General features: G+C 44.0%; 1 protein-coding gene across 1 annotated transcript in view; it reads right to left on the minus strand.

Annotated features, from left to right (window-relative positions):
• CACNA2D4 (calcium voltage-gated channel auxiliary subunit alpha2delta 4) overlaps positions 1-26,044 on the minus strand; it is a 163,665-nt gene that overhangs the window by 111,818 nt on the left and 25,803 nt on the right. The window contains exons 9-16 of the mRNA XM_050936309.1: positions 25,446-25,520; positions 24,295-24,384; positions 9,405-9,518; positions 7,791-7,869; positions 6,565-6,698; positions 2,874-2,951; positions 2,411-2,491; positions 64-138 (exon numbers count right to left, since the gene is read on the minus strand). Coding sequence (XP_050792266.1) covers positions 64-138; positions 2,411-2,491; positions 2,874-2,951; positions 6,565-6,698; positions 7,791-7,869; positions 9,405-9,518; positions 24,295-24,384; positions 25,446-25,520 — 726 coding nt within the window. The remainder of the gene's footprint in view (positions 1-63; positions 139-2,410; positions 2,492-2,873; positions 2,952-6,564; positions 6,699-7,790; positions 7,870-9,404; positions 9,519-24,294; positions 24,385-25,445; positions 25,521-26,044) is intronic.

Here is a 26,044-nt window from a genome sequence, read left to right on the forward strand (position 1 = left end):
TAATCTTCCTGAAAGCCCATGGATTTAAGTCACAACAGTAGTAAGAGCATCAGAATCACCTACCAAAGGTCGGAGATCTGGGTGTGAGAGGATGTAACCGTTGTTAGTGTTCAGAAAGGCATATCCATGGACTCCCAACTGTATTAGAAAAAGGTATTAGAATAATTAGCCCAATCTCCTCTCCAGGGCTCTGATCCTAAATGACTGATTTCCTAGCCATCCGCTGCTCTCTGGGTAGCAAGAAGAGTCTTACTGAGTATTTCTGTGCACAAATGGTTAGCGAGGCATTGATGAGGTAACTGATTTGTGCGTGTAACTGCAGTAAGTATACAGACAATGAGTGACTGACAATTACCATTTAGGAGGTAGAATTAATTTTGGTATCCAGGGCACTCCTATACTTAGAATGTGGGACAATGAGGAACACTATGGTAACAGTGTCACAAGTTTTGAGGCAATAATTAAAATTTTCATGGTGGCCACTGTAGATGCACAACTGGGTGTGGATCTCATAGCTCATCTTTCTGGAAACCAAGCCCCAAAAGGGCGTAGAAGGAGCACTGTCACCTTCTGAGAATCCTCTGTGGCTGAGTGAGGCTCTGCTGTGGCCTGAGTTAACAGTGAGGTCATTTAAACAGCCCTATCACAGAGAGGCCAAAATACTCTGCTTGATAGTAGTCTCTCTCTCTTTAATAAAGCCTTCTGAAAGGAGCACTTGTACCAGCTTTAAAGGCTTTAATCTCAGAGTCCAGCTAAAACTTAACAAAAGTCTCTATGTCCCAGCAGCAGCTCCTTCTGCTGTAAAGCCTGAGGTTTCTCCATTGTCTGAAGAGCCCTATAATCTTTCCTCTGTTTTTGCAGGGTCTTCCCAGGCCTCCTTACCTGGAATGCTTTTGCCTAGTCCGGGCTCTCTGGAAGCTCTCTTCTTCTGGAGCTTCCTTTCTCCTCAGGAGTCCTTGTTTAACCAACGTTCCTTTTACCCTACCCATGTGCCTAATTAACTGCCTTCCAGTTACTCAGTGACTTAAGTTCTCCCAGGGGAACCTGAGGTGTCTCATTCCCCCTTGTGGAGCCTGTCAGAGGTACGCTGGGATGAGCCCCTGACCCCTTCAGAGGGCCATCTACCCTCTGACAAAGGGAGTCTGCATCATGTTGCAGCGCTGCCAAGGCCAGACCCAGCAGAGGTAAATCCAGCATTGTGAGGTACAAGTACTGCTTAAGAGGTGACATAGCCTAACAAGATCAGGCAATGTCGCACTTGGCCTTAAGGTGAACTCTGAGAGAGTGACTAATCAGATCAAGTCTGCCTACAGTATATATTTCAGCCAATCCATAGGGTTCTTAAAACTCAGGTATAATTTGCATTTGTGAAGACAAGAATTATCCACTGGAAAAATGAGTGCCTCTGACACCTCCATACAGATGTCTATTGCTTGATAGTGATTGTGTGGGTAATTATCAGACAGACATTAGGTATTCTAGTGTGTGCAAATACTCACCATTGGTTTGGTCACACTTACAGGAACAAAAAGTTTGAACCCATAGCTCAAGTCACATGAATTTTAGTGTAATCCTCAGCAGTCACTGCTGTCAAGGTGACCCCTAATGGAAATTCACTAAAGGGACCAATTGACATTGTACAGAATTCTCAGCACAAACCTAGTAAAGCAAAGTATAACAGGCCTCACAGAGAATAGCACTTTCCCACAGAGCCTCATTAAAAATTCATTTTTTCAATTAGATCAACGTCCTTTTAAAACATATTTTAAAAGCAACACAGAGCTGGTGAAAGGGGCTGGCTTAACAAGTCTGGGGACTGAAATCCCTTTTAACCACAAAACGAGTACAGTACAAGCAGCAATAGTGCAAACTTCCTCAACTTTCCCTGCCAACAAATCTCAACATTGACTTGGAGAAAGTCACTCTAGGCATGACAGAATAGTTCAGTTTCAATTGTTTGTTCTATCCTTGGCATCTCTCCCAAGAGTGTCAACAGTGATGCTAGTTGTGATGGTGTCAGCCATGATGGTGGTTTTAATCTACTGGGAACTGGATGGAAACTACCAGCTTTTTTTTAGGTAGGCCACCAAAGAGTCATCCCACGGTGACAATTGGGCCATTATTATCCTAGCATGCATTCAAGCTGGTGTTCAAGATGTAAAAAGCTTTAGGTCCAATTAACAATCTGCTAAGACATTCAGTTTCTTTGTTTCTAGAGTAGTCTACAGGCTTGTCATGGTGAATGACAACTCCCCAGGTTCTGTCAAGAAATCAGAGGATCCAAGCTTTATATCTGTGGTTACACCTCTATGCACAGTAACTGATTATTCATTGGATTATGCCTGTGGACAAGTGATTGGGCATTTAACTATGTATGATGACAGATGGTTTGCATTAGCTTGGATCTTACCTTGTACCGTGGAGCCAGTTTCAGTAGCTCCCTGAGTGGGACATCAGAGCCCACTACACCCAGGAGAATGCCATGAGATCTCTAAAAAATAAAGGAGAAATTGTTCTCAGAAATGAAATTCTGTTAGCGCTCAGCCTGCCTTCACCTAAACATGGGCAAATGTCATTGCTTCACTCTTCCACAGTGAACAGTTAGGGCTTGAGTGGGGTCTGCACATTTGGTGCTGGGCTGGGTCTGAAGATGGAGGTGAGAAAACAAGATGAAGTTTCCTATTTCAGTGATGCTTGAAGAAGAAATATTCAGAGGGAGGGACAAATGATCACTTAGAGATCAATAAATAGTCAAGAAGCTTACTAGAGCCACCACAAAAGCCTATCTTCTGGCGTTAGAAGACTGTAGACCACCTCAGCACCATTTTACCTGCCCGAGTTCCAAGGAGACTGCAGGGCAGCACTATACTTACCGTTTCATTCTTTTTGCTGAAGACTGGCATAGCTACTGTTGTCATGAGCAGCAGGCTTTGAGCTTGAGATGCAAAGAGCTGCCACAGGACAAAAAGCAGCGTGTTAGCAAGTGTAATAGGATAGGGAGCCACCATCAGAAGCATTAGGATTTCCAGGGGCACCAAATGTTGAATGAAATAATACAGGGGAAAAAAAAGCCCTGTATAAAAGCACATTTCTGATTTTCCCTAGGAACAATGCTCCTTGGTGGGGAGAGTGATCAGCCTGGGATAAAAACCATTGAAATTTGTCTCAGAAAAGGGCATTAAAGACCTAACTTAATGCTACAGAGACAGGAATCTTTAGAAATTAATACCCATTATGCATGTCCATGCCAAGGAGACAGACATAGGTTCAAACACAAAAACATGCTTAAATACAATCAAAGTGCACGGACAATACAATTATAAGAAACAATATAGACATGGTCAAAACTCATGGACACACAAATCACATGTATAAATATACCCCAAACAAATGTATACAGCTTGAATGAGAAGCATCACAGACAAATGCTAAAAAGAAGCGTGCACAGAGCATATTTAAATGCACTCATCACACGTGTGCCTAGGGACTGCTTAAGAAACTGCAAATATAGAGCTAAAAACATGATATGAACACAAAACATGCTTAGCAACACCCAAAAGACATGTATATAGGACACAGCACAAACACATGCAATGTGATGTCAGAGAGCCCTCAATACTCTGTGAGAAAGACATTCTAAGAACACACAAAACACAGGAGGAACATATAAAGTATACAAAACACGTGCACAGGAGTCTCACAGACATGCCTAGCTAGAAAAGTGACTCTCCTTACTTGGCACAGGAAGCAAGTCCCTTTTATCTCTCATTTGGCTAGATAAGCAGCTCACCTTTGGCAAGGTCAAAGTCCTGTGTCCTCTCCCTGTGCATGCTGGGAACCATAAAGGAGCCAGCCATTCTAGACAGTAACTTGATGAAGGGTTGAAGCTGGTGTTCTGCCTTATTGAGCTGAGCACATTCTGTTGCTGCTCTCACATCTGGGTGGATAGCTCTTATTCACAGTGGTCTTATGGCTAACAAAGCACACGTATCTCACAGTGACACACTCTACATATGTAAAAATACATACAATGGACTAAACTACTGTACAGCACAGGGACTCCCTACCTACTCTCATTCAATAGCACAGCTCTCCAGTACATTCAATGTTACCACTTCCTTCCTGACACACAGCCTCAGTGCTCCCGCCTTCTCCCCTCCCTGGATGTACGGTTCAGCAGTGACTAGATGAACTAGCACAGACACACACCAGCCAACACAATGGGAGTGGCACGCTCACAGAACACAGCAGCACAGGTGGTTACCTCCTCAGATTGTGGCAGCTAGCAAGAGACATGGACGGATAAATGAATGAATGAATGAATAAATGCATACATGAATTAATGAAAAGCATGAGAAGTAGCAGGAGCGGAAGACAAATGCAAAGCAGAAAAATGAGACAAACAAGAAAAGCATCAGTGGACAAAACATCACTGCAAGCTCTTGTTATGAAATACCAGAGCCAGGGTATACAGAATTTGCTGTGTAGGAGGGAGCACTGTTGATGGTTTTGCTCAGCACGCTCGGTAACTAACTCACTAATACCTCATGTGCATAATATGCTTGGCAAAACACATTTCCTCTGTTGCCCCCAGAGAGCAGGTACATCCCAAGGAGGACCTTCATGTTCAACCACAGAACAGAAGTGAGGACCAGCCTTCCCAGGGCTTAACTAGTGGTGTCTCACAAGCATGAATCAGTGCAAAACCTGTATAAGTCATCCCTTTTGGAAGAGTCCTGTCAAATTTAATATGAGTATTAGTCACATTTCTATAGAATTTTTAAGCCAGCCTGTAGAATTCTAGAGCAGGCACAGCTTTTCCACTGGTTGGTTCTAGAAATTCTATAGAAAGGAGATCGTTCTATTTAAAATTCCACAGGTTTTTAGAGTAATTTCTATAGAATCCTATTGGTTTCATCCCTATTAAAGGACTTTTCCATGAAGGAATATATTAACTTTTCTCCTTTCTCACTCACCTGACTCCAAAGCAGTTCCATAAATCTCAGACAACCATTTTCTCTTGAGACCTGATCCTTCTCAGGACACAACTGCCACCCACTAACCACCATGCCTTTTAAATAGGCCCCATTTAAATCGGCACATTCTTAAAACCTGTAGCAATGCCCCGTTGATGAGAAAGAAGCTCTATGCCATCCTATGGCAAAGAGGTTAATCTAAAGGGCATAGTGATTGTTTAGTTAGTTATGTCAGGAGTGGAAATCTACACCATTAGGCTCTTTGACTTGGCTGCATGTTCCATGCTGGGATTATTCATTTTCTTTCCCTACTGCCTTGAAAGTGGAATAAAACCAACACTGCTACAGTGGACAGAGGCTAATGAATTGAGAGGACTAAATATCATCTCTTTATCCATCCTTTTAAAACGACTCTATTTCCTGCTCTGAATCACATTTCTTCAGTCACTGTGTGAATCCTCTCAACATCTTCCCCTCCTCTGACACCTCCTTGGGGGTCAGAGCATAGTCTGTAATTTGGCTCCTTCCTAAGGGCACCTACTCCACTTGGAAGTGGTCAAGGCCCCCTGGTGGCTGGGAAGCATCTGGAGAAAGACTTGTCACTCCTATGTTATAGCCTGTTCTGTGGTGAGTGCTCCTAGAGAAGGAAAACACCAAACCCAGAATCTCCTGCATGAAGGTGCTGGGATCACCAAAAGCAGAACTGGACTGCTCTTTCCTCTAGGCAAAAACACAGGTAAGAAAATGACCAAGGAAAACAATTCTATTTGCTTGAGGAAGGGTGGGAGAAGGGGTCATTCATACCCCACTCCTCTTAGTCTCTCTTTTTACTCTCTTTTGATCTCAAAGGCACATTGTTTTGGCATCCTTATTTCCAGAACATCTCAAGCCTACCACTAGTGTAGGCCACAAACAATGGGGAGAAGCCACATAAAAATGTTGAGGTAGCAGTGAGAGGATCCAGCCTGAAGCAGCAATGGGAGGACCCCAAAGGAGAGTAGAAGGTTGTGGGGCACCCTACGTTTTGTTCCCTCACAATGGCTGAGAGGTATTCCCTCACCCCAAGAGTTGAGCACGCTTGCCCTGTAATCATGCTAAATCTTGCTAGCACAGAGAGCAAAGGAACAAGCTTGACAGCCAAACTGAAATCTATCTTCCTGTGTGACAAACAGCATGGTGCGAGCTGAGGAAAAGAATCTCCATGACTCATATCCTGAGCTGTAACTAATCTCTGTTCTGTGAATAATCCTTTATAAGGTACACTGAGTTAATGAAGAAAAGAAACACTACTTAGGTCATGCTGTGCATTTGTGATTAGCCTTGGTTTCCTGGCTCACTGCATACTCTCAAGGAGACCTGAGACTTTCCATGGAGGATTCAATTCCAGGATTGAGGGGAAAGAAACGCTGCCTGTCTAAACAGGTGCAGAGCTCAGTAAATTCTGTAAGTCAGCTGATTCCCAGTTTTACAGTATGTTCCTATTTCTGAGGGATCTTCCAAGAGATCCAGGTGTCACAGCCCTGATTTCCCCCCCACCTTCACTTAGCCCTTACTGTCTGCTGATTGAAGCTTATCTCAATGTCCTTACCGCACTGTCCATGTAGGCTTCAGTCCATATGATGTCATGATCATGGTTGATGACCATTGGACGGCTGAGCACATGCAGGTATTCCATCACATTCTCCTGAACATCTGCCAGGGTGGAGATCTGAGTGTAGTAGCCTGAACGAACAGAAACAGAAACCTGTCACTCTCCCAGTGTCCTCTCCTGAATTATTCAGGCGTGTTCATTTGAATTAAAAAAGCAAAGTGTCCATTCAAACCTATTTGGGACCCTTGGGTCTTTGTTTTCTGTGAATAAGTGAGGGCTTAAGTATGACAAGTGAGAATACTCACAAAAAGTGAACTTTTAACTCAAATGCTCAAATATTCACCAAAAGCACTTTTAAATTACAGGACTAACCAACAGCAGGGTGAATGACACACTGCAAATTTTACACTTGAATATTTGAATTAAAGTCCAAACTTTTGTCAGTTAGTTACATAAATCATCAAACCAGGGAACAGAAATAATATCATATGACTTGTGAAACCAACCAATAAAAACTTGAATTCAGACGATCCACAATGCATGAACAAAGAATTATTTACTGACAATCATTTTAAACACCACACACATATAAGCATTTCACAATCTGTTTGTAGACACTTTGCAGATAAAGACAGGTAAAACTGTTTATTCCTCCAAACCCTGCTCATGGATCCTCACCCCATTGTGCACCTGCATAGGGAAACCATTTACTGGCTTATATGTGAAAGAATCATTCAGCCCTACTTTAGGGTGCAAAGTGGCAGCATTTTGTGCCAGCAATAGCACCTCATAGTTTTAAGGTGGGAAAAGTAAGGAATACTGGGATCAAAAGGAACCAATGGCAGAATTTTAGGTAGACATACATAATGCCATTTGGCCAGGACTCGGCTTCACCTTCTGCTCTTGTGAAAAGGGCCATGAAATCTTTAAAAGAAAGGATGGCAGTTTTATCACTCAGCCATAAGATAGCATGTCCAGCAACACAGACACAGTGCTGCTTAACATCATGATAGGGAGTCAGTTTAGTACTGATCAAGGAGTAGCCTCAGTGAAACACCAATAGCACTCCTTGCAGCAACTGTGTTTTCCTCAGAAGTCTCCCATCCAAGTTCTAATTGGGTGCAAACTTTAGTGTATGAGCTCTAAAGAGATCTCAGTCCCAGAATGCATGATTGCAGTCTGAATGTGACGTGTATAGTGGGCTAATTGTTCACAGACGTCACCTTTGTTGTTGCAAGCTATCCATTTCACATTTTGTGCAAACGTGACTTCCCTTCCAATGAGATAAGTGAAAACTCGGACCTGTGCAACAAGAATACAGATGTAAGAATTATGCAGAAATCATCTCCCATTTTCAACAGTGCCAAGTCAGTCCAAAGAGGTGTAACATGCTACCAAATCAGAATGGTAGTTGCTTGACACCCATGTTGCAGAAGTGTAAATAACTATGCTGAAGGGCAATGGAGAAATAGGGCCCTGCCTTTACACTGATATGGTTCTCTTATTCCATAAGGACCTCATTATCAATCATAATTAACCCAGCCAGCCAAGTAGCAATACATGGAGGCACGGAGCGTGATCATTTGGAGATGAGAACTCAAACACTGAGCTGGTACACGCTGGATTTTGTTTTGGGAACAGCTGTGGAGAGGTTTGGTTAACAAGCCAGAAGCAAGCATTGTGTTTGATTTCGCAGCAGCAGCCAGATCCACATGCGAGTAGCTTCACCACTCAAACATTCTTAACCCATGGAAATATTTAACCACATAAAGCAATTAACGGGACACTATCAGATTAAAATGCATCTGTTTTCAGAGTGTTCTCATTCATGTGATCAATAACAATTTACCTTATTTAAAATGAAACAATATTAAAAATCAAATTTACTTTTTGTTCTTTCTGCTGTTTATTTCCCTTGTGCCTTTCCCTCAGCTTGGACAAGGAAAACAAATGAGTTACTTTGGTTTAGAATCAGCTCTTATTCTTTTTCAGCTCCAGGTCCTGATTCAATAGCACAAGGCTGTAACGGCTGAGTTCCAAATAGAGCTGGTCGGGAATTTTTTGACAAGATAGTTTTTTGTCAGAAAATGCCGACTAGCTGAAATTGAAACTTGTCATGGGAATGTTCCATTTCCAAAGAACTTCCTCAAGAAAGGTTGCTCAGGTTCTCTGTGATATCCAGGTACAAGTCTCTGCCTGAACCAGGCAGAGCAAGGACTAGGAACCTGGGTCCCTTACACCCAGGTGAGTGCCCTAACCAGCAGACTATTGGCTATTCCGGGGGGGTCGGTGTCTGTCTATTTTTTTCTTGGAAAAGTCTTGGGTTCATCCCAGTGTATAACAGGACAATATCTTGAAATCTCAAAAAATTCTGCAGGATAGGAAAAACCCAACCTTTTCCACCCCATTCTATTGTAAATACTGCATAGAGATGTTCAGTTATTTATTTATTTAATAAGACATGTTTCATTCTGGAGGTTGGAGGAGTTTTTCATTTGTTGGTGGTGGTTTGCAGCTTTTTTTGTTTTTGTAAACCAGAAGAATGTTTCTATTGTCCTCAGCTTTTGAAATAGCCTTTTATAAAACCTCCTCCCCTCCCATTCCTGCCCAACGCGCACACACATATTTTGAGCCAAACTTGACCTAACAGTGTCCCTTTAAAATCACAGCACCTTTATAATCCCCTCACCAACCTATTGTCTAGCTGCTTTGTGTTGTATTTACAGTAGGAAGCATGTGGAGGCGTGGGTATGTGGTGCTTTCTATTCACTCCATGCCAGGATGGTCACTTTCCTTCCCCTCCCCTGCTCCCTTTATTCATCCCTTTTGAGACAAACCTTACGATCAGGCCAGTTGTACTTTTCAAACACAGATTCATAATCCTCCACAGCTCCGTCTGTGATCAGCATGATGGCTTGGTTACACAGGCCTCCTTGCCCAGCCTCTCTGAACTACAAATGGAGAGGAACAGCAGCATTAGTATCCTCAGCATTGCCATAGTTCTTATTGCTACACATTTATTTATAACAGGCCAGATCATGAGCTCCTTACTGAATTCTTACCCAGGCAAAACTCCCAATGACTTCATAGAGCATTTTCCCTAAGTGAAGACTGAGCTTTGGTGCTCTGTAAATTTTTTATTTATACAGCGCCTATCATCATATGCCGTACCCAGGTGCTTTACAAAAGTTAAAATAACATGAAAAAAAAAGAGTGCTGGGCACGAGCCTTATTGCCTACTGCCCTGTACCATGCATGTTTGTAATACGCAGGCATGGAGTGGGCGTAAAACACCACCATCCTGAGTTGGTAGCCATTGGCACTCACTTTGTACAACTCTGAAAAAGCACAAAAGGTGCAAGCTAGTGGACAATCCAACCCAACGTCTCAGGCACAGCCAGTCACTCTTCCAAGGGAAAAAAGGAGGACAAAATGGTCACAGGTGGATATGGAAAGGCTGTATACTGAGCACAGCAGAGGACCTGGTATGTCTCAATAAGTGATATTTAATATGGAGTATAATTATGCTAAGAAAGTCTACAAGCTGTATTTTTAAATGCAGACGAAGAGGTGTGGAGTGGGTGTCCCCAAAGAGCAGGCTGGGAAACTGTCTGCTTAGCCAGGAAGATAAACTTTTGAAAACTGGTTTAACTAACACCCCTAAAAGACCTGCTTCCTCTCCCTAGACCATCAACCTGAGGATGGGGAACACAAACTGTTGTTGTGTGTCTCTACCTAGTTGTGAGTGGAACAGACAAGTAGGTGGCGCATACAATCCTGAATGAACCTAGGATAGACTACTTTGTTAGTGAGGGGGCAATCTAGTGTGATAATAAGCCAAAATCACAGGATAAGCACCTTTTGTAAGAGACATAGATGTAATAAGGAATTCTGAAAAACCCTTTTAACCATCAAAGCACTCAACCCACACCCACAGCTTGAAAAACAGGTCCTGAGAGACTCACAGCTTCTCTAGATTAGGAAAGAGGTCGAGGTTAGGTCAGGGTTAGCAAATGTGTTGCTAACCCCCACCTAACCTGAAGTTTTTTCCTAATGAAAACAAACCCGAAAAGAAGAAACCCAGGAAGACAAGGAAAGGGGATGAATTGCTGGCGGCTGGCCTCTGACAAAAGAAGTTTGGGGAGTGGACATTGCTTTCTAGGAATGTAAAGTATTTCCTTCAATTGTTCTGTGACTGAGGTGAAAGCACCTCATCTGGTGTATTTTATGAGAAGTTTAAATTTAAATATATGTTCTTCACACTGGTTCTTTTTGATTTACTACAATTTTCTCTCTATTTTCAATACAATATCATAGGCTGGTTTGGGTAATTTCTCTCAGGCTGCGCCACAGGGAGCAAAAACGCATAATCTCTAAAGGCTGGTCCACACACCATTTTGTACCAATGTAACTACATCTGTTTAGAAACTGATACAGAAACCGATCCCCTGACAGTGGATATAGTTATACTGGTATGATGGTGTCTATGCTGGTAGGTTTTATTACTTTAACTATACCAATACAGCTAGAGTAGTACAAAAACTGTGTGTAGACCAGCCCATGGGAGAATAAGCAAACAGAAAATGATGTCTGAGATTCTAACTTCACTCTGAGATCTCAGTCCAAAAGGGCAGAGTTATCCTCTCCCATCCAGTGTAAGTCAACACAACGAAGAAGCCTAAGGACTAAAGAGGAAACATGTACTAATGGGGCTGGGAGGTGGGGCAAGAGTATAGGTGACACTAAGCCTTAATACAGCCTTAATAAGCAAATGCCCTCAGGAAGGGAGCTTCCTAGAAGGAGTCCCAGATGAAATCTTGGGATGGAAAACAAAGGCTTGAGTGACTACTTCTCCAGCTAAGTGCCTTTAAGGCAAATGGAGCCAAGAAAACTTAAAAATTTTATTTAGTACTAGCAAGACCTTGAATTTAATCTGTTGATTATCAGCAACCAGTGCAAACTGCAGAGGCTTTCCCTACATCAAGGAGTAAAAATGATAAGCTTCTTGGCCGCAACCTCTTGATTTCAAGGAGCACCTCCTCCTCTCACAAACCATCATGATTGGAGCAATGGAAGGTCTGTCCACTGAAGACTCACATAGATCAAAATGTAAAGGAAGGAAGACATGATAGCTCTGTAGTAAAGATAAATGAAAGGCAAGCAACTGCATGAAACAGAGCATGTGTGGGAGACTAATTTAAGGCTGACTAAGAGTGTATCACAAGAATAATGGCTTTAAACTAAAGAATGGCAAATTCAGCTTAGACATAAGGAAAAAGGTTAAGAGCAATATCAGCAACATAGACCATTGGGCATGGGGAGAGAGTGCAGAGTCTAAACTGGTACTTGTGCAGCGCTTAGAGTTTAACCTCTGAAATCCCTTCCATGTCTAACCTTGGTTATTCTGTATTTAGATGGAAAAGTATCTTTACCAACCTGGGTAGTAAGCCACTGCACCTATCACCACTAGGATCAGTGGGACACTCCTTGTGTCAGCTCCACATGCTTTCATTGCTGTAGTCAACATTTACACCGTCACTCTCATGTCACCGCTACCAACATCATCTGCCTCAATAACATCCTCCACGATATTGCTATCCTCAGTGCCAACACCATTGTGATGGCGCCATTACTGCCATTGACCTCATCATTATTACTTTCATCATAACCACTGCTACTATCACATCACTACCATTTTATACCACCACCAAAGCCCAAAGCCACCATCTCTTCCATCTCTCTCATCAGCACCCCAATACCACCAAAGTATTGGTTATTCTACCACGATGAGAGAGGATTGGACAGCCCCTACTTGACCACTGTAGAATTTCATGTGTAGAACTCTTTTCCTCTTCACCTATGCAATAACCCCTTTACTCACGTGGCATTTTTATTTGGTTTTTATAAAGTAGTTGTTAGATTTATTTACTGTGATCCAGTATGCAGAACCCCGAAGGTCTCAGCAGGAGTGTGAAGCATGGTTTATAAATAATATTATTATTATTATTATTATTGGACCACATGTGGAGGTCTTTGCTTAGTTTTTAAACAAGCATAGCAGACCCAACTCCTCTGCCTCCTTCCACGTAGCCCACAGAGCCCAAGGTTTTCAGGTGTTGCTTGAAAATGAGGAAGTGGATATTGAGATGGGTGTCCAGGGGTCTGGAGCTTCACACCTGCAGGCCACCACGGAAAAAGCATCTCCAGAGTCCACCTGAATGATGGTCAGATTCCTAAAAGGCAGGAGGCATCAGAGATACCTATCAGGAAAAAAGCTTAAAGTGGAGGCCTGGAATGGAGCCATGCATCAGGAATGATGATGCTCCTAGGTGCAGATGGAAGTTAGAGATAAAAATGTTAGAAGTCATTGAGTTATGTTACAACACAGGGGAAATCAAGACTGAGGTCTGCTATAGAGTCCCATTGTATTAGGAAGAAGGAAGGGGTGAGCTACACCTTGAACAGATTTCAAGAGTGTCCAGATGAGAAGCAATGGTGGAATTTAACTACCGGTACTTAGATGTCTCTTACATTAATACAGCGAAACCAAGATCATCCAACATTTCCTTGAATTATTAAGGGGACAACTTAATATAGCTTAGTTTAGATCTGATCATGACCAACAGGAAAGAATTAGAGACCTGGAAATTACAAGTAATGTGGGATCCAGAGACCTTTTAATGATACTGTGCACAATATTAATAGGGGAGGGTGAAATCATCAGCATAACGATAATGGAGGTAAAAGGCAGATTTTACAACCAACAGTTAAGGTGGGCTCCTGGAGGTCTTTTTGCAATGCGCTATGGGGATTACTTAGTTGTAGCGAGTGAGCAGAGGCTATGAGCATGCACAATTCAGGTGGAGTTCTAGGTGCAATCCTTTGCACTGAGTGGAAGTAAGTCCCAAGACCCTTGAGTGTAACCATAAAGGTGCCCAAGAGAGTGTGTGTGTGTGCACATGTGTGTGGACAGGGGAGGGCACAGAATGTGCATATTTGAAGAGATATAAGCTTGCTTAAGTGTAAGCAAATGAGGCACTTAGCTATGTGTTTCCCTCTTTGGCCATAGTCTTCTTACCAGGAGTAACAATCATACTCTGATTTATTCAGGATCAGATTCCCCTGCATTCCCTGTTTTGCTCAACATTTTTTACTTTGCATTTGTAAGTGCAGCACTTTGCATCTGTGGCATTCAGGACCAAGACCTTAGTAAGAGGTGTCTCCTGGGGAAAGAAACTGAGGGACTCAGGGGAGCTGGAAGCTAGCAGAGCAGAAAAAGAAAGCAAGATAAAAGCAGGACAAATAAAAGACCACATTAAAAAAAGGGAAAAAACTAGGCAATTGTGTCTATGTTTAAGAAGACATATCCTGCAAAAATCAACGGCACAAAATAAAGCACTGTTAGCAAAGGATGTAAAAAAGAGCAAGAAACTTTATAAATACAAATAGTAAGAAGCATGAAAACGAGTAAGGAAAGTATAGGTCCACAACTTATAAAGGCTGGAGAACAAATAAAAGAGAACAAGAATCCGGCTGGAATGCTTAATAACTGCTTTGCTTCACCCTTAAAAGGGACAGTAGTGACAGAACAGACAATGCAGAAGTAGGTAAGAGAGAAAGGGAGAGTTTCAAGGTAGATTCACAAGGGTTAGGTTAAAGACTATATAAACTGGACATATTCAAATCAGCAATGTCCAATGGAATTAAAGCTAGAGAGGTGAAAGAACTAGCATAAGGTACATCTGGTCTACCTACAACAATGTTTGAAACCTAACAAAGAACAAATGAGTTCTCAAAAGAATGAAGAAAAACTTGTTTTCAAAGGAGGATGGAAAGTTCATCAGTAAGTTGAGCTTCAATATTTGGTAAGTTACTAGAACAATTAATAATACAGTTAATTTGTGAGCACCCAGAGGAAACACAGATAATCAGAAAAACCATAGGCTGCTGGTTGAATGAAATGCAATGGACACAGCATACTTCTACTTCAATAACTTACTTAATATCCTCTGATTTGATATTTAACTAGAGAATGTGGCTGAAACAGAGAAATATGATAGATACACAATTGGCTAGAAAAACGGAACAGAGAGGGCAGGGCCGGCCTTAGGATTTATGGTGCCCTAGGCGAGATTATTAAACTGGTGCCCCTGGGCCTGATCTGCTCTTAGCAACACAAATATAAGCTTACAGTATTGGAAAACTTGCCACATTCACGTTATTAAAACCAGTTTAACTTCATTAAGCACACTGTAATGCTGATGGGCTAGCACTAAAGAAGCAGCACTATAGAAAAAATTCTCATGACAGAATGATGCAAATTTTTTTTAATTTATCAAAATTTTATTGGAAATTTATATGAAGAGGTATTGAAACAAAGATTTGTTTTTAATTAAAAGCAATCTTTCTGGCTTTTTTGGCTGCAAAATCAGTAATAATGTCATCGTATGACAAAGACAAAATCGTGTCTTGTTCGATTGCAAGAATAGCAAGACCAGTTAAGCATTCCTGACTCATTGTAGAGCGGAGATAGTTTTTAATGAGCTTTAGTTTTGAGAAACTCCGTTCTCCTGACACTACTGTTAAAGGAATTGTCAGTAGAATACGAGTGGCAATGTACACATTAGGATATATGTCAACAAGTTTGCGGGTATGAATAAACTGTACAATGTCCATCACCGATTTTGCATGTGGCAACATCAATGACAGTGTACTCAATTCTTCGTACAGTTCAAGTCCATTTAAATCAAAACTATCACCGTGCTTCAGGAGGCTCTCTAGGTTCTTGCACTTTGTCATTAGTTGCTCTTGTTTTCCTATTTCATTGAATTTAGTTATGTCATACAAAAATCCAAACTGTTCATGGTGTACTTGCAAGGTATTAAACCTTTCATCAACAGCAGATACTGCTTTATCCATCACAACGTTAAAAAATTCAACCTCAAATTTCTTTTCTGGATCATCTATGGGTATGATCTGTTGTACAGATTCTTCACAAAGAAGTGTCCCTGGCCTTTTTAACTCATATTAACTATGTATTTACTTTATGAAAGTTGGAGAAAACATTGTGAAAACGTAAAACACTGGCTGCCCAACTTCTGGGCTGGCAAAAGTTATACTGACTCACAGGGGAAAAAAAAGCAGGAGAATCTTAGTACAACATATGGTCACTCTATACCAGGGGTCGGGTCGGCAACCTTTCAGAAGTGGTGTGCCAAGTTCACTGTAATTTAAGGTTTTTCGTGCCAGTAATACATTTTAATGTTTGTAGAAGGTTTCTCTCTATGTCTATATTATATAAATAAACTATTGTTTTATCTGAGGTCTTGGCCACCGGTCCTGCTCAGGCCACTGCCAGCTGAGTAAATGAAACCCCAAACCGGCAGCGGGCTGGTGGCTGGAACCCTAGACAAGGATCCCAGGCCCTGCTCAGCCCGCTGCTGGTCTGGGGTTCTGACCACCAACTCCTGCCAGCCAGGATCCCGGCCGCCAATCCCCCCTCAGCCCGCTACCAGCCTGGGATTCTGCTCACCCAGGCTGGCAGGAGGCAGAGTGGGGCTGGCAGCTGAGCTCCTGACTGGCAAGGGGCCGGCAGCCAGAACCCTGGAGTAGCAGTAGGCTGAGTGCTGCTGGCACCCCAGACTGGCAGCAGACTGAGCTACTCAACCCCCCACCGGCCCTGCTCAGCCCGCCACCAGCCCACTCAGCCAGCTGCCGGCTGAGTGAATGGAACCCCAGGCTGACAGCAGGTTGAGTGGTTCGGCTGGCCTGCTCAGCCCACTGCCAGCCTGGGGTTCCTTGGGGGTCCCCAGGCCAGCAGCAGGTGCTGAGTGGGGCCGATGGCTGGTATTCCAGCTGGCAATAGGGCAGCAGCCGGAACCCCAGAGCAGTGATGGGCTGAGCCGCTCAGCCTGCTGCTGCATACCATCAAAAATCAGCTCACCTGCCACCTTTGACACGTGTGCCGTAGGTTGCCGACCCCTGCTTTATACACTAGTAAGGAGATGAGCATATTACAGTTGTTGGAGGGCTCTTATCAGGAGTAACAGGCTATAGGAAAGTCAGTCAACATTTTTTGTTTCTCTGATGAAAACTGGCCCACTCCCTGCCTCAAACCAAACCTGTCACTAATAATTGTCAACAACTTAATTTTCTGTTTTTGGCTAAGATATTGATTTTTTTTCAAATAATATTGAAATTGGATTCAGGATTGTTAGCAAGAATTTTTGGCAAACAAAGTTGTTAAATGACAATCTAAATGGCAACACAGTACTGCTTTCATGCTTGGCTCACCCCCCAGCCCGCTGGTCCAACAGCTGCAGTAGAGGAGGAGATAGGTGGAAAACTGCAGGACCCCAAAATCCACCTCTTGGGGTGCAGAGTGGCAACAGCAGCAGCAAACCCTCAGGTCCAATCACACACCAATGGGCACCACCACCAGCCTTATGGACCATGGTGAAGTTAGCACAGCATCTCAGGGACAGGGCACCCATGGAGCCACAGCAGCTCATCCTGCCGTATGCAGCTCCCCCCCGGATGAGATGGATTGCTGGCAGCTGCCAGCCCGGGGGAGAGGCGCTCCCCAGCTAGGGTGGCCAGATCCAGATGTCCTGATTTTATAGAACAAGTCCCGATATTTGGGGCTTTGTCTTATATAGGCACCAATTACCCCCACCTAGAGTGACCAGACAGAAAGTGTGTAAAATCAGGACAGGGATGGCGGGGGGGGGGGGGGGGGGTAAAAGGAGCCTATATAAGAAAAAGACCCCAAAATTGGGACTGTCCCTATAAAATAGGGATATCTGCTCACCCTACCCCAATCCTGATTTGTCACACATCTGGCTAACCCCAGCCAAACCCTGTGTGACATTCCAATTCTGGCTGCCTGCCCAGGAAGTGAGTTACTTTCACTTTCATTCCTCAGCAGGCAGCCAGCCAGCCTCCCCCCACCTATCCCCCAGCACCTCACCCAACCTAGCCCTGACGGAGGGGAGGGAGGAGAGAGAGAGGGGTGCTCCTGGGGGAGGAGGGAGAAAGGAGGGGGTGCTCCGTGGGGCAGGGGGGAGAAGAATGGATGTTATGGGAGACAACAAAGGATACTGGTTCCAGAGCCACAGAGCCTGCCTCACCTGACCACAGCCAGGGGGAAAGAGTCACACTCACAGGTGAGCTCCTTTCCCAACCTCCACCCCCTCCCCTTCCCAGAGACCCCAGCAGCCAATCCCATTCCTCAGACTGTGCTGCATTCGGCTCTCTCTAGGACCCAGAAGCCCTGCTTCTTTCTACACTGTCTGGGCTGCCTGCTGAGTGGTGCCCCCAGGCAGAGTGAGGCCCTACGCCGTTGCCTATTCTGCCTATGCCTAAGGACGGCCCTGAGAGAGGGCCTAAAACAGACAAATGCAAGTTTGCAACCTTGTAGATGCAGGTGCAACTTCCAGGAAAGTTTCTGGGTTAAATTCAGGGCTTGGCTACACTGGAGAGTTGCAGCACTGGTGGTGGGTTTACAGCGCTGCAACTTAGTAACTGTCCACACCTGCAAGGCACATCCAGCGCTGCAACTCCCTGGCTGCAGCGCTGGCTGTACACCTGGTTTGCTTGGGGTGTAACGATTGCAGCTCTGGTGATGCAGCGCTGCTCATCAAGTGTGGCCACCAAAAGCGCTGTTATTGGCCTCCAGGGTATTAGGAGGTATCCCAGAATACCTGCTCACAACAAACCGGAAGAATGGCTGAACTCCGAGCTCTCCCGAGCTACTTATCTAAAAAACAAACACAGCTCCTGTTTGCTGGAGAGAGCGGAGGCAGGCAGGGGAATTGCTTTGGAAGGTTCACAGCTGTTTGCTTGAAGAGAGAAGTCACACGGCAGAGGGGGAGAGGGGAGTCCGTGTTGAGCAGCTGCTTATGTGGTCTGAAGGCTATTTAGGAGTGCATAATTTGCATTTAGTGAATAAGAGAGGGGTGGGGGAAGGGCTCGAAACTTTTAAATTGATTGCTGGTTGGTGATGTGTATGTTCCAGTCCTTAGAACTTGCAAGGCAGGGAGCTGACAGATCCAAAAGTCCACTCTCTCTCTCTCCCCCACATTCCCCCTCACCCCCCTCTTTTGAAAAGTACGTTGCAGCCACTTTAACGCTGGGATAGCTGCCCACAATGCACCACTCCCAACAGAGCTGCAAATGCTGCAAATGTGGTCACACTGCAGCGCTGGTAGCTGTCAGTGCGGCCACACTGCAGCGCTTTCCCTACACAGCTGTACAAATGGGCAGCTTATGCCTTTTCCAAGATCAGGAAAGCAACTTTCTTTAATCTCTATTTCCTTTGACAGGTTTCAGAGGAGTAGCCGTGTTTGTCTGTATCAGTAAAAACAATGAGGAGTCCTTGTGGCACCTTAGAGACTAACAAATTTATCTGGGCATAAGCTTTCATGGGCTATAACCCACTATAACCCACTTCATCAGATGCATGGAGTGGAAAATACAGTAAGCAGATATAAATGTACAGCACATGAAAAGATGGGAGTTGCCTTACCAAGTGAGGATTCAGTGCTAAGGAGGCCAGTTCAATTCCTTGCAACAAAGCCCGTTGCCAGCTCTGTCTGCATATCTATTCAAGGGACACCATCATAGGACCTAACCACATCAGCCACGTCATCAGGGGCTCGTTCACCTGCACATCTACCAATGTGATATATGCCATCATGTGCCAGCAAAGCCCCTCTGCCTTGTCTGGTTTGGCCAACGTACAGTCTTTACGCAAAAGAATAAATGGACACAAATCAGATATCAAGAATTATAACATTCAAAAACCAGTAGGAGAACACTTCAATCTCACTGGACACTCAATAACAGACTTAAAAGTGGCAATTCTTCAACAAAAAAACTTCAAAAACAAACTCCAATGAGAAACTGCAGAACTGGAGTTAATTTGCAAACTGGATACCATCAAATTAGGCCTGAATAAAAACTGGGAGTGGATGGGTCACTACAAAAACTAATTTCCCTCTGCAGAGACTCACACCTTCTTGTTAACTGTTTGAAATGGACCACCTTGATTGCATTGGCCTCATTAGCACTACAAAAGTGATTTTCCCTCCCTTGGTATTCACCCCTTCTTGTCAACTGTTGAGAATACTCACTTCCACCTTAATTGAATTCGCTTGTTAGCATTGCCCCTCCCCGCCCACACTTGGTAAGGCAACTCCTATCTTTTCATGTGCTGTGTATTTATACCTGCCTACTGTATTTTTCACTCCATGCATCTGATGAAGTGGGTTTTAGCTCATGAAAGTTTGTGCCCAAATACATTTGTTAGTTTCTATGGTGCCACAAGGACTCCTCCTTGTTTTCGCTGATACAGACACACAGCTACCACTCTGACAGCTATTTTTAGCACGATAGCACAAGCCCTGCAAGCCTGAGCCTCTAGACCCAGGCTCTGGGACTTGCTGTCAAGGGATTTATTTTTGCTATGTAGACCTACCCTATACATGTGACCCTATGAGATTCATATGAAAAGAAATAGAAATCGGTTTATATAGGAAGGAACAGTGATGGGCACAAATACAGAACAAGAGAAAATGAATCTGTAGTCTGTTAACTCAAAGACTGCATCCCAGCTAGGAAAGTATACCCCAGGGGCAGTTCAACTCAATATGAATTAACAATGTGAGACTGATGAAAGAGAGGTAATTGCTCTCTTGGGAGGCGTTAAGAGGAGTATTATGTATCAAACATGCAAGGTAATTATTCTGCTCTGGTTGGCACTCGGTAGGCTTTAACGAGAACACTTCTTTTGGTTTAGAGCACCATGTTTCATGGAAGACAGACAAACTGGAGGCAGTTCAGAAGAGAAGAACAGACAGGATAAAAAGTTTGGAAAAATAAGCCCTGTATGGAAAGATAAAGAGAATGGGGCAAGGCAACCCAACTGAAGAGAGACAAGGTAAATGTTTACTCACAGGTAAGCAATACTATCTGGCACTTACATAGCACCTTACGTGCCAAGATTTCAAAACAGTTTATAAATGTTAATTAACTAAGCCTCACATCTCCCCTGTGAGGCAAGTTAATATGATTGTACCCAATTTATATATGGGTAAATCATAGCAGGGAGTGTTCAAATGATATGTCCAAGGTTACATAGTCAGTGAAAGTGCTAGGAATAGAACTGAGGAGTCCTGACATCCAGCTACCTTTTCTACTCATGAGACCTGCAGTTCTCAAACTTTAGCAACACGAGGACCCCCATTTTGATTTAAAATGTTGTGCCCCTCCCAAGCTCCCGCACTCCACCCCTTCCCCCAAGGCCCTACCCCCACCCAGCCTCTTTCTGCCCCTTCAACCAAGTGCACCACAAACCTGCTCCTCCCCCTCCCTCCCAGTGCCTCCTGCACCTTGGCATGCAGGAGGCTCTGGGAGGGAGGGGAAGAGCTGAGGGGAAAGAGTTGATCAGTGGGGCCCACAGACCCCCTGGAGTACCCTTGTGGACCCCCAGGGGTCTGCAGACCCCAGTTTGAGAAACACTGCACTAGACCATTCTTTTTCAAGGGATCAGTTATTCTCAGTCAGCAAGAAGCAATGGCCAAGGCTGTCAAAAGTGACTAGCCTCAATTCCTGGGTGCTCAATGTGAGACACTTTAAAGGGGTCCGATTTTCAGAGGCTGGGGGCTCACCAAAAATTGAGGCTACCATAAATCACCAGCCAGTTTTGAAAATCTTGGTCCAGGAGCTTAAGACACAGTTGGGATTACAATTTAAACAGGGCCACCCAGAGGATTCCGGGGGCCTGGGGTCTTCGGCGGCGGGGGGCCCTTCCGTTCCGGGACCCGCCTCTGAAGTGCTCTGAAGACCTGTGGTGGGGACCCCCTGCCGGCGAATTACCGCCGAAGCGGGACCCACTGCTGAAGTGCAGCCTGGTCTTCGGCGACAATTCGGCGGCGGGTCCCGGAATGGAAGGGCCCCTCGCCACTGAATTACCGCCGAAGATCGGGCTGCACTTCAGCGGTGGTCCCGCTTCAGTGGTAATTAGCCGGCGGTGGGTCCTTCCACCCCGGAGCCGAAGGACCCCCCCACCGGCGAAGACCGGGAGAGGAAGAAGCTCCGGGGCCCGGCCCTGCAAGAGTTTTCTGGGCCTCCTGGAGCGAGTGAAGTACCCCGCCCCAGGGGCCCAGAAAAACTCTCGTGGAGACCCTTGCGGACCCCGGGGCCTGGGGCAAATTGCCCCTCTTGCCCCCCCACGGGCGGCCCTGAATTTAAATACCACCGAAAACTCCATGGACCAGATTCTAGGTCTTTCTTCAGCCCCTTTATGTCACTCGGACAGTTCAAGGCTGTCAAGCTGGTGTAACTGATTTCTTGAGGATTCCTGCTGAAGAGGGGACATCCTAGAAAGGTGTAGAGCTGCTGACTGTTCTCCTGAAGCTGTTCTACACTGTTCCAAAGTAGCCCTTAGCTGTCCCAGAATTGTGGGAATATAAAGAAGGCGAAATACCACCTTTTCTCCAACCCCGGCTCCTCGTCCATCATTGAGTGGATCTCGAGTGGGCTGGAAAACCTGGGCCTATAATTTTAAAAACAATTGTGCTAAGGAGTAGAACCTCCCTTGGCAATTTGTAATCATTATCATTATAGATAATCAGGGCTACATTAGACACTTGGAGCCAGATACTCTGCTGTTGTTTATCAGTAATTTCAATACATTAATTTATTCCAGCAGAGGGTCTGACTGGTTTTAGTGAGGAGTAATTTTGTCACCATACACAGGGATGTACTAGATAAGTGACCACTAGAGATGTATTCCAAACAAATGTTTTTAGCATTAAATCTCGACTGCTTCCCTCATCCAGATCATCCTCTTCCCATAAAGCATCACCTTGTAATTACCACTATCTCATTATCAGCATCAGAATGACAACACCAGATTACCATTTTCACACAACAGCTCCAACCACAATTAGTGCTAATAACTCACCCTATCATCTCAGCTCCTGCCATTACTCACAATACCATCCCTGGGCAGAATTTTGATCACACTTTCACTATAGAGTAAATCAGGAACAGTTCCACTATAGCCAATGGTGCAAAATCGGTGAGAGTGGAAAATCAGGCCAAATACATCAACACCTCTACTACATGGTACAGTTAACCTCACCACCATATTTACTCTCAATAACACCGTCTTGTTAGCCTCATTTCTATCATCCCCAAGGTTGTCAGTATCCTTAGTAGTACTCCAGGGCTGCAGGTGCACTTAGAAGAGTGGGTTACACTGGGACTTTCTTTTTTTTAATATCCTTCAGCAATCCTTAAGGAACGAGGCTGAGTCATGCTTCTGTGTGATGACTATTGAGGTCCCATTTGCTCACATAACATAATGAATCTTGCATGACTGTCATGGGCATAGTAGGTGATTGGAACACCTTGGATGAGTGTCACTGTTTTATTTTACTTGTGGTATTTTCCATATAAATCACTGTGTTGATCCTTGGGAAAGTAAACACAAAAATAAACCGAGACGTAAAAACAATCTAATACCTTAATCATAATGACATGTACCATTGCTCACTAATACCCTTCATTATCAGAATGATTGCTATCATCTTGTCATTTATATTGTCATCTCTGTAGTGACATTTTATGTCACTACAACCAGCATCATCATATCACCAGTATCATTATATTTGCTAGCAACACTACCAGCTCACAGCTATTGAAAACACAATCACTACTAACTTCTTCAGAGTATCCCTCAGTATCACAGTCAGCACTGGGAGCTTCTATATGCTGTTTGATACTGTCATGGATTCAACAGCATGACAGGCCTGATTGGGAGCATGCTCTCGTGGATGTACTCCACTGACTTCAGGAGACTTACTCCTAATTAACACTGGTGTACATGAGATCTGAACTAAGTCCTATTAGTTTCCCAGACAATATGAGATGTGATAGGAGGAGAAAATAAGGATGAGATTTTCAACAACACTTAGTGTTGGCCTGACTCTGCTCCCATTTAAGTCACAGAGAGATTTTTACCCAAGTAACTGAATTTGGCTCAGTGAATACAGTTGGTTTAATTATGTTATTTCAAGCCTTTTTGTTAAAAGGCTGTCTCTGTCCCCCCTTTTAGAGTGGTAGCTGTGTTAGTCTGTAGCAGTCTGTCCCCCCTCTTCCTCCTTCTGTCATTTAGCTAGCAGTCAATCACTCATTTTCAGGCACTGATGAATTGGCACAGCACTGAAATATGAAGTAATAAGCTCTGATTAAATGGAATGAATTGAGCATCAGCACCGAGGGACATAATTATGGATGATTCAAGGCACTGATCTATGGGGTCACTTTTCCCTGGGGAAAGGTGACTATTTATAGCAACTGGCTCTATGCCACATTAGCTACCCACTTTCCTTTGGCATGGCAATGCCCTCTTTATTACTAGGCTCATCAGGAGCAATGACGGGTTTGAGCATTTTAAATAAATAAATAAACAAACAGCTCCCTAAAGTCAGAGTGCCCAAGTTCATCATCATCACTATCACCACCACCACCATCCATGTCACAATCACAACCATGCTGCTCATCAGCAACTTTTGGCCCTGTCAGAAAGTGTTCATGTCACTGCACTAGAATTCCGCCTGACAGATGGCAGCTGTACAGCGCCATGAGACACGCAGAAGAAGTGGGGGGCGGGGAGGAGTGAGCATGCTCTTTAACACCCTTGACACAAAAGGCTCTTACCTCCCTCAGGATTTTGAAGGATTCCAGCACAGCTTTATTGACGGTCCCCACTCCTTTTGCCTGCAGCTCATCCACCAACTGCTTAAAGTGCTAGCATGAAGTGAGAAACACATGGCAGATATGAGATGCGGACAGAAGGAAGGCAGAATTATCAGGTCAGGGGAGAGAAGGGTGACACAGGGCCAAAGAATCCCTGTATTTCAGGGCACATGAGTACTCTAGATGGCTGGGCAATCTTCCACTATAGCATCTACAGATGTGAAAGTCAATAGGCTACTCCAACAACAGTTCTATCATGGGGCACCCATGTTCACATATGTGCTGTACTATAAGCTGCTGCACAGCAATTCATAAATAACTGCCAGAAATAGCAGCACCTCTCTTTGGAGATTTGTCCTTTGCTGAGGGTGAAACACAGGGGAGTTTGGTAAGAAATGTGGACAGAAACATTCTGAAAATGTTAACTATGGACTATGGGGACAATGTGAGTATGAGCCACCTCCACAAGATTGAGAGTGAGAGAAACAAGGGAGATATAATCAGAACTAAAAATACATCCCAGCCGGGAGGGAGGTGCATCTTGCAGCAGTCAGATGCACAATGATCACCTTAAGGCTGCAGCTGCTCATCACTCCCAGATTAGAAAAGCAGCTATCAGCAAAGCACACTGAAAAAGTGCCCTACGAAAGGGGGAACGTAGACTGCAGCGTTCATTGGTGACCAGACATTTACTGGGAAACGGCTGAATTCCCACTTTTCTGAGGGTCAAGGATGTGAATGGAAGATCTGAGCTTTTAGAAATGACACATGGAGTTGAGAGTTATGTGCTTTTGTTTCTTGTGATAGGACAAGAAAGATTGACTGGTATGCTCTGGCTAGTTTGCGCTGCTCCAGAGACACAAATCAGTTGTAAACTCGGTTTAACCAGCCAGCTGCACTGAGTTTCCAGCTGCTTTGCGTATCCAGCGAGATGCAGAGCAGATAGTGTGTCACCGTGAATCTGGCTCTAGGTCTCAGAAATAAAAACCCACATGTTTTTGGGACATCAGTTGCTTCCTGTCCTTGGAGTTTCCCACCAAAGCATCACAGTCCCACTAATTCAACTACAATAAGAGAGCTGTCCCAACACCACCTCTGAGTCTGGCACTCACTTCTCTGTTATCTCTGTCTGCTTGGACCAGGATGCCCTTGAAACAGGGTTCAACATAATGAACATAATCGTTGTACTGAAAAGAGAGAAGTAAAAGAATAAGGTTAGCGATAAAAGGAATCTCTTGAAAGTAAGATTCATAAGAGGACATTTAAAGGGATAAAAACAGCATCTATTTTATAGTTACACTGTTTTATTTAGCTCTTTATTTAGAATTTTATTGTGCCAATTTTGTGCTCCAGACACATTATACTTTTAAAAATCCTGGCTTTTAAAATAATACATTAAATAAATTGTAGCATGTTGGCAGATTAAATCCAGGCACACCCCTAGGTGCAGGGTTAATGCTATTTTATTAACAGAGTTCCAGCAGTCTTCTCCACACTCTAATATCTGTGCAAAAGACTAATTTACATCAGCACTTAAATTCTCAGATTACAGTACACAAGGGGACATATATTACATACATCTCTTTAAAAAAACTAACATATAAAACCCTCCCAGTTTAGTATGATTTCCCTCTGTTCCTGAATCAACACTGCTCACTTCTCCAACTATCCATCCAGGTACTTACATGGCTCCCATCAATGGAATAGTTTA

This window comes from Gopherus flavomarginatus, chromosome 1, assembly GCF_025201925.1.
Source record: "Gopherus flavomarginatus isolate rGopFla2 chromosome 1, rGopFla2.mat.asm, whole genome shotgun sequence".
Classification (NCBI taxonomy): Eukaryota; Metazoa; Chordata; order Testudines; family Testudinidae; genus Gopherus; species Gopherus flavomarginatus.